General features: G+C 56.6%; 1 protein-coding gene across 1 annotated transcript; it reads left to right on the top strand.

Moving 5' to 3' along the window:
- Positions 1-5,911: 5,911 nt before the first annotated feature.
- Positions 5,912-9,125, top strand: IUM83_04580 (uncharacterized protein; the record flags this gene model as incomplete). The annotated part of the gene is made up of 3 exons (XM_067928667.1): positions 5,912-7,341; positions 8,057-8,627; positions 8,706-9,125. The coding sequence occupies 3 exons, from the start codon at positions 5,912-5,914 to the stop codon at positions 9,123-9,125; spliced, it is 2,421 nt and encodes an 806-aa protein (XP_067796140.1).
- Positions 9,126-9,682: the final 557 nt, after the last annotated feature.

The following is a 9,682-nucleotide window of genomic DNA, read 5'->3' as shown; positions in this document are numbered from 1 at the left end:
GTTCATTAGTTTTGTTAGCAACACAAAACCTGCCTAGACATGCAGTTTCGGATTTCGGAGCAAGCAAGCTTGCTCCGCGCTTCATCGGGCCGTTCACTGTGTTGGCACGGCACGGCAACGCATACACGCTAGACATACCGTCTAGCATGCGCCTCCATCCGACCTTTTACGTCGGACGGCTGAAGCCATACCGGCAGCACGAGCCATCTAGCTCGGCTGACCCGAAGCCTCGGCAGGAGCCGAGGCAGAAGCGGAGGACTTGGCCTCGGCGACGAGCAACCTCTCCTCCAGCGCGCGGACGCGCTGGAGAACCCCTTCATCTGGGTCCCCAGCTCGACCTGGATGTTCGAGGCGGTCTGCGAGACCGCCGCGACTTGGGTCTTCTGGTTCGCCAGCTCCTGTTTTAGGGCGGCGAACTCAGCGCCCTGAAGACGCTCCACGACGGTCACCCGGTCGTGGAGAGGCGCATACTGATCAGCCCGGGGCTGATCATACCCGGGCGTGTTCCCACCCCGCCACCGCCGATCCGTGACGCCCGCGGCTCAACCCGCTGGATTGTTGAGCGGATTGTTGACCATAGTATCCCGAAAACGAACCCTCAAGGGGCTCGTTTTCGTATTCGTTGGAGAGGATTTCCTCCCCATCGAGATACATAGAGCCGCGGAACGTCTTGCTGGAGGACGTTCCGGAAATGGTGAGGGCGTACGAAGAGCAGTACGCGCTGGCACAGCGGAAGTAGAGCGAGCGCTGCGATCATCGCCAGCGCCCGAACCCTCACGTGCTAAGAACTTAGCACGGAGCTCTTTGAGACTCTCGGGCACACGGAACGACGTGTACCCGTTCAGGTCGCGGTCGCTCAAGCGGACCGCGCCTGAAAGCACTTCGTGCACTGAAAGCCCTCGGGCACAGCGCACGGCACATTTGCCTCCTCAGCAGCAACATGAAGTTGCTCCAGCTTTCCACGCTTCGAGTACGTCTCGAAGCGATCACGCGCTTGCTTAATCCGATCACGGTAAGCACTCGGCCTCTTGTTGAAGTTCTCAACAAAGGCGTTCCAGCTTTGACAAAGTGCCTGCCATTCGGGCACTTTGCTGCGAGAAGAGGTCTTCTTGCTTTGAAACCATCGGAGCTCATGAAAGAGTCCGATGTAGTAATCGCGCCTTTGATGCGTTTCCGCATCAAAGTGCAGCTCGGCAGCCACAGCGTCATCTTTGATGGCGCTGCATACGTACAGCGGCACCTCATTCGGAGGTACCGAGTTCCCAAACCGGTCCGCGATCTCGGACGCGGACGGCATCCATGGATCGCGCGCTGCAGGCGCAGCGCGCGGAGAGCCTTGAGCTTTAACATCACGCGCTGCAGCAGCAGCGCGGAGTACTGAGAGCCCCAGCTGAAGCGAGTGGGGTATCACTCTCAGTACGCGAACGCTTCGAACTCGAAGCGTCCGATTCGTCCCCTTCACGCGGGCGAATGTTCTTGGCATGAGGGTCGAGCAATTCGCTCGACACTGATTCTTTGCGCTTAGAGGGCGAGTCCTCCTCGCCCTCCATGTCTTCGTCGTCGTCGTCGAAGTCGACGACGTCACCGTACTTCGCCTTCTGGCGTTCGAAGTAGTCGTCGATGGAGAGATGACTCCCCATCGACTTTGCGGACTTCTTCTGAGGCGCGCTCATCGTTGAATGAGCGCGGATTTCTTCTCCAAACGCGGAGAATTGACGAATGGTCAATTCCAAAGATTGACGTGCGGAGACCCCGCGCGTCTAACCTTAAGGGGGGATGGTGTAACGAGGTTACACGCATAAGTGGCTGCACGCCACTTGTGAATTTAACAGATAGGTTATCTGTTAAACGTTTTGGATGCTTCCTCACATTGGTGTAAGACACACCGATGGATACATTGAAGTGGACCACCACAGTGAGTGGTCCACACACACCAAAGATCCTATTGGTAGAAAGCAGCATCTTTCACCAATCAGAGACATGCATATTAGCGGGGCTCTGACAGCCAGCCGCTGCCAACCCTTTCATAGATGATAAACAGTTTTTAGCAGATTTTAGAGGAAGATCAATTTACAAACAATACAGTTCTCATTTTACCTTAAACTAGCTACTTGGAGTCTTGTCTAAAGTTAACTTATATTTGTGTACTCAAATATAATTAACCTAAGTAATTACTAAGTACTTACGCTTCCTCATACACGTTGCGCAACGTGTAAGCTAAAGTAGTGAGTCAAGTTAGACCCACTACAGTGCCAACCAGTGAATTTTTCTTCATTAATAGAAGCAGGACCCAAAATTGCCATCATTGCGCGGCGGAGTGAGCGTTCTGCTTCACCACAAACACCTGGGTGTGCGTTGACGACATTGACATGATCGTCCACCCAATGATAGTTATAAAATGGCGTTCTCGTATGTGTACACAGTGTCGAGCCATGCACACGTGAGATTGCTCCGCCGAAAACTTCATACTCTGCGGGAGACAGTGTCCAACCGAAAGGTGCGAATAAATCGATAACGAGGGCGTTTGCTTCTGGTATCAGACCGCCCAAAAGATATACACTGTTCGAGTGAACACCAATGTTGCGAAACGCTGATGCCACGTCGCCTCCCATGAGGCGTGTTAGCTCGGATGATCCCGCTTCGGAGGCGGTCGATAGCACCTGCCGCGCAACTGACGTACACGATCGATAAGTGGGTGCAGGGGTCGTGCTGGCATCCGTTGCATCGTTTACTGATAGGCCTTCGGGCTAGGATAGGTCGTGTATAGTGCGGCCCGATACGCTTGGGTCCTTATCACCTTTGGCCACCACGCCGAAAGGGCTGAATATAATTTCCGTCCAGATGTCGAGAATGTATGAATCTACCACCAGGCACTTGCCTGCGTCTTGTTCACGTCTAATATTTTTGAGCAGTACGGTGAGATGTGTTGAGGCTGACGCATGGTTCGATGGGCGGCGTTCCCGTTTTGAAAGATCCACGCCGGGGTGCAACCGGACGCGAATACCCTCGGCTGCTGTTCGTCGTAAATGATTGTGGTGCTTGTACGTAGAGAAGAACTGATCGATATGATCTAGGTTGATTGCCTTGTTCGGGCGGTAGTCATCGGTAGTTTGAAAACGCCACAATATTACGAATGTTGGCAAGGGCATTCGCGTGCGGCGAATGAACTCGGATACGGCGGTCTGCATATTTCTGTCAAGTGCTGCTTAGGGTTGGGCAGAACCGTCCTGGTTTGTGAACGTCATTAGCGTACGGTAAGTGAGACCCACTTCCGCGAAGGCTGACTGAAGAGCCTGCTGCCGGCGAGCGGCCCACCAGTTAATGTCGTTAGTACTGTTAGCTCGGAATTCGTGGAGGTCTTGGGGGTATGGCGGGGTCAAATGTCCAATCGGGGGTTGGGAGTGTCTCGAGACAAGCAATGGGCCGGCCTCATTCCGCAGAGGGTGGTCTGCATCGGAGGCGGAGGATCTGACGCCACGCAGTGACGGGGCCCGCGGGTAGATTGAGTTGACTCGGGGACAGCGATGCCGTCCCTGATGTCACTGGCGGAGGGACTCACCGGATATGCGCCGCTGGCGCGCTCCGGTATTTGCTCGTTGAGCTGAACGTTGTTAGCAGCGTCGCTGACGCAGCAAATTTCCGAACTACGCTGTGATATCGAGAACGCTTGCTCCGAATGGAGTGATAGTGGTACCGTATTGTCTTGTTGACGAGGTGTTGATAAGCCGAAAGTGTAGTTGTAGTGATGATGTGTATCCCAATGTGTATTTAAATTGTAACCGACAGTTTCCGCCCCCACCTCTACGCACCGTCAACTTCGGTGCCCGCGTCCGCGGGAGATGTTGCGGCCTCCGCGCGAAACACCGATGTGGAGAAGCGAATTCCGGGAAAGGGGTGATTGGGAGCAATCGGCAAAATGATGGATCCTGACGGAGTCACTATACCGCGGAAGTGACACCCGAGAAGCCAGATCGAGGGGATCTGGTGATGCGGGTGGATCGAGGCTATCAGATGTGTGTGGCGTCAAAGGGAGACTACTGGAAATACTACAAGATGACACAGAAGACGTCTACATACGGCAGAGGGCCAGATCCGCACTATCGGAAGTGGTTGGATCCAGATCACATGTACCCATGTGGATCCAGACCCGGGTCACCTGTACCCAGGCGGATCTGAGCTTCTGAGGGATGACTAAGATACGCTAAGCGGTGGATGGAGCTTACGCCAGCCGAAGGACCCCAGATCAAGACAAGTTAACCCAGATCAGGGACGGTGGGATCTGGATCACATGTACCCATGTGGATCCAGATCCAGATCACATGCACCCATGCTCTGAGAGGTGGCAATGGCAAGTGAAGTGGAGAAAGGAGTTTGCGACGACCAAAGGACTCAAGATCAGTGAGGATCAGCGTGGATCAAGCGGATTTGAGAGAGGTGGATCCAGATCACATGTACCCATGTGGATCTGGATCCGGATCCCGTACGCCCGGGCGGATCCAAGCCTCTGGTAGACGGCTAAGACACGGAAAGTGAGGAAAGGAGGTCGCAACAGCACAGGGACCCCAGATCAACGCAAACCGACCCAGATCAAGGCACTTCGGAGATCAGCGGATCTGGACCTGAGAATCAGATCCGGATCTGGGAATCAGGTGGATCCCGATCTGGCGGATCAGGGGATCTGGCGGATCTGGGACTCAGTGGGTGATCTGGCGACTACAGCTCAACGGAGGGAACAAGCGGCGATGCAGTGAAGGTATAGGTGGTCCGTAGAGCCGGCAGGTACAGATGGGAAGATAGTTCGGATTGGGTGATAGGATTTTGGGATAGGATTGGACATAACCATAAATCAGACTCAAATTTGCCTTGGACAACGCAAGTGCCTTCACCTTCGCCTGGAATCGGGATCGACATTGGCCCACCAAGAAGCGGCAAGGTACTGGGTAGCAGATCTAGTGTTGGTTGAATAATCTGGATAATATATTGGCCAGATCAACCTTCCTAGTGAACTCCCTACAAGTGCAGATCCCAGATCACCCGGAGTTAACTACTTGGCCGGGTGATCCTTGACTCTCAACTACCCTGATCCCGCTATAGGAAGCGGCAAGTACGACAAAGGGCGACCTACCAAGTCGCAACAAGGGCCTACAACACACCACAAGGCAACCACTCGGCCGGATCCAGATCCAGGCCGCCAGATCCAAGTCGGGAATCACTTGATCTGGACCAAGAACCGCGAGCAGAGTGAAGATTTCCGCGCTGCTCCACCGGATCCCCGCGTCTCGCCAAGACGTTCCTACTTCAACACTTGGACTCTTCAGAAGTTACCAGAGGAGTAAGATCCAGCCCTACCGACGGGTACACAAGGTGAGGAGTTCAGCACTGGTCACGGATCATCGGAGTACCCCCTCCGTTAGTCGGTGTCCGGGCGCTGTTGGGAAGTTGGATCATGCAATCTCGCAGATTTTGCTGATCCCGCTACACCACAATGGTGCGCGTGCCCGGATCTTCTGGTGACTCGGGATTTCACCGTGAGTCCCAAGAAGAAGTTCAAGTGAAGATGGAACAAGGGGACCAGGCGTCATCGGAGTTGGGATCGACGACGACGCCGCTGAATGAAGCAAGATCCACGGATCGACAGAGTGCTGGGAGGACCTCTGTCGACGGAAGAGAGGCAGATCCGGATCCGGATCTGGAAGACAAACCTCAACCTCCTCCCCAGGTCCCTTCGGGGACCCCGGTGGATCTAGACTCACGTCTAGATCCACCAACAAAACAAACCGAGGCTGGCACAAATCGGTATACATTTGCTGATTCACCGGTTAATATCAAACGTGAGCGACTTCCCTACACTCCTCCATTGCCCAAGCCGCTGGATCAAGACCAGCCGAAGACATCGGCGGCGCGGAGGAAGATGAAGGCCCCCGATCTGGACGAAGAAGACCCCAAGGATCCCGGATCGGGATGGTCGGAAGCCGCTCTGGAGTTCGCGTTCCGCCGTGCAGAGCTGCGTGACTTCATTGTCCAAGATCCAGTGATGCGGATCCTGGATCTGAAGCAGATCGGACACCTTCAAGGCCCCATCGCAGCTCCCGCGACGGCGGACAGCAAGCTGGTCGCGGCGAAGAACGTGATGCATCTGCTGAAGGAGACCGGACTTGTGGCGGGACAGTTTGATCCGAACGATCTCTTAGATCTGGATCTGGACCAGATCCAAGCCTCGACTCACGGCCTCTTCGACAAGCTGAGGGTCTTGGTGGGTGAGATCCCGGCGACATCGTTGCCGATGGTCCCAGATCCCGGATCAGCATCCACCAAGGCCGACTCGACAAGCTGCCGGACGTCATCGCCCTTCGTGTCTGCCGCGGAAGCTGGATCCGACACTTCATCGGAACCACGACGTATGTCACTCGGACCGTCTGGCGCATCGATGCTCCAAGCTCGATCCAAGGCCCAGCGCCTAGATCACCCCCGATCTGGATCCAGGAAGCAGACGGCCAAGCAGGCAGATCAAGCCACCACGGCGACCGGATCCGGCTCCGACGAATCGACTGGCAGGCTGGAGTCCTACTTCCAAGCCGCGATGAGCCGCTTCCTGAGGGAGCAACAGACGCCGGTACCCCAAGCGATCCAGAACCCTGGATCACAGGACGTCGACATGGAGTCCACCGAGTCGCCGGATCCAGATCACTCTCATTGGGAGTACGATCCCGACGAACTCGACTTCCCGACACCGAGCCGCGCCGCTGTCGCCACAACCACAGCCGGATCCACCGGATCCACCATGATCCAACGCGTCCGGATCTCGGCGATCTCGGATCTCAAGGAGTTCTCTGGTAAAGACCAAGACGAAGATCGCGCGAGAGCTTGGGTCGGCAAGGTGAAGTCGACGTTCCTACGCGATCAAGCATCCGACGGAGAAAAGTGCTTGACCTTCGCGGATCTGTTGTCCGGATCAGCGAGGAACTGGTACCGGCAGCTACCCCGATCCACACGCAACAAGTGGTCGGAGCTGCTCCGCAGCTTCCAGATCCAGTACTGTGGGTTCGGGAACTCGGTAGCCCGCCAGTATTACCATGCTCGCAAGCGATCTGATGAGTCTGCACTGGAGTACCTGCACCGGCTGAATGTCGCTGGACTACGTGCAAGACTCAAGATCAAGGACGGTGGACCCAAAGAGAAGCGCGAACATGTGGATCACTTCATTGAAACCTTGGGAGATCAGGATCTGGCCGATCGGCTGACGCTGCTACGACTTCCAGATGCGGACGAGCTCGAAGAAGTCCTGCGCACGCTGGACCGAGCGAAGAACCGGATGAAGAAGTCTGCATTTGGATCCAGCAAGTACCGGCAGAAGGCCTCAGCAACGCTTGCACCGGCAGTCCCAGCGAAACATGTACGAGCGGTCCAGATCCAGGCCCCCGACGCCGGATCCGACTCAAGTTCAGACGGATCTGACTCGGACGGGGACGATTACCGCCGGATCTACATAGCCGCGGGCGGTGAACTACCTCCACAAGCCGAGGAAGTGTCGAATACCCTAGATCGGGGCCAACTGGAACGCCGCTCAGCAGATCAAGTGCCTCGTGACAACAGATCCAGAGTCCATGCCGACGGATCCGATCGCAGTCGCTGCTCGCACTGCGGATCCCGAAAGCACACGGAGCTTGGATGCTGGAGGCGCTTGACTTGCCAGAAGTGCGGCAAGAGAGGCCATCCGGCAGATCACTGCCTCTTCGTGTGCCGCGGGTGCGGGGAGCTTCATGACATGGGCAAGTGCCCAATGGAGGAGTTCTACAACTGGATCCGCCAGTGGTACAACCCGACCAAGCACGCGGGATGCTACTAGAGAAAGCCGAGAAGATGTTAAACTAGGACGCTCGCCGGGTTGGAATCCGGTACGAGCCGAGCGTTCTAGGTATTGCATCTAAGAATTTGTGAACAAGACATCGGTAGATCAAGTTAGCAAGCGACCCGATCTACAAGGTAATACACGTGATCTACATGGGAAACGTACTGCTGGGGTCTCAAGTCTCTATCAAGTCGACGACTTCGCCAGATCCGACGCGACGGTGACCGTGGATCTGGATCCGGAGGTGCCGCAGGGGTACTGGAAGCAACAGGATCCGGATCTGTGGTTCCAGCCCGCGGATGGCGAGGATACCACATCCCAGACGCCCAGATGCGGCCGCGTCGAGGCCTATCCACGATCCGGTGATCCGGAGTCGCCAGATCTCCTTCCAGGAGAGTCTCGGGGCTACTGGAAGCAACATTCACCGGGTAAGTGGTTCCGACAAGCCAAGATCACCGGCAAGATCAACAATGAGAAAGCGATCTTAGTCCTCGATACAGGTGCCGAGGTGTCCATCGTGGACACCGCCTTTGCTCGTAAGGTTGGGTGCTACATCGACAGGAGCCAGAGTCAAGAATGCGTTGGAATCGGTGACAATGTCTACACAACGGAAGGAAGAACTCGGATCAAGATTACCTTAGCAGGATCATTGGTGTATTTCTTCGACATCTGGGTAGGTGATCTATCTGGTCAAGAAGCTATCCTGGGCATGGACTTCATGGTCCCGGCCGGGATCTGGCTGGATCTGGCTGATGGATCACTCTGCCTGCCCGACGAGGTCCGGATCCAGCTCGGCGGTAGGTGACAGCTCTACAATGACAAGGCTGGGCTCGTGAGGCTGGATCATCACCTGCAGCTGGGTGCCGGAGAGTCCGTCGAGCTTCCGCTGCGCCTGCAGACATCGGATCAAGACAAGCTGTGGGTTACACGCGGAGATCTGTGGGTGACGACCGTGACCAAAGGACCAGGCAAGATACAGTACCTTCAGATCACCAACGTCGGTGAGAAGAAGTTGGTGCTGTGTCGCGACGAGCGGATCGGCATGTGGCTCGCGGGCGACCGGATCCCGCGGCTGCAGGGCTTCGTGACCGTCGGATCCCGCCGCTACTTGGAGGGGCAGAACCTCGCCCTGCAGGCCACCACTGAAGCCGGGTCCGCGAAGGCAGATCCCCCACGGACCCCGCCGCCGCCGATGGTTGAGCGCCCCCGAGTACCCTGTGCCGCGCGCGATACTGCGGAGGCCGGATCTGCCACGGGCGCAGCCCGTGGAAACTAGATCACAGGGCCTGGAGAGCTGTCGGAACAAACCACAACCAGATCCACATGCGCAGGCGGTCCAGGGTGATGTGTCCCAGGTGACTGCTGAGACACTGTACCTCCAAGCCTTACAATCCGTGGAACCTTCAGATCCACAGTCGGCGAGGCTGCCCAAGACCTGCAAGAGCGCGGATCTCGACACCGAGGACGCGGCAGGACCAGGCCAGGGTAATCCAGGCCTCGCCGTGGGCGACAGAGCGCAAGGAGTCCCAACCGCAGCGGCGCCCGGGTGCTCGACGCTCGCCATGCAGTGGGAGGTGGTCTCCGAGCCGTCGCAAGCCCAGATCACCCCAGTTGAAGCCAAATCACCCGGTGGTGGGTGTGGCCGGGGCGGTCTGGCGACAAGACGGCCAGATCCGAAGGTGGTGCCAGACAGTGTGTGCGAACCCCCCAGGATTTGGGCGCTGAAGGTCAACGACGTCAGATGACCAGGATCATGCGCTAGCGGACATGCCCAGGCCAGACCAGGACCCGCAGCAAGCCGCCGAGGACCTGCCATCCCCAGATCCATCGATG

This window comes from Phytophthora cinnamomi, assembly GCF_018691715.1.
Source record: "Phytophthora cinnamomi strain GKB4 chromosome Unknown Contig17, whole genome shotgun sequence".
Taxonomy (NCBI): Eukaryota; Oomycota; class Peronosporomycetes; order Peronosporales; family Peronosporaceae; genus Phytophthora; species Phytophthora cinnamomi.
This window is presented reverse-complemented; position numbering and strand designations above follow the sequence as displayed.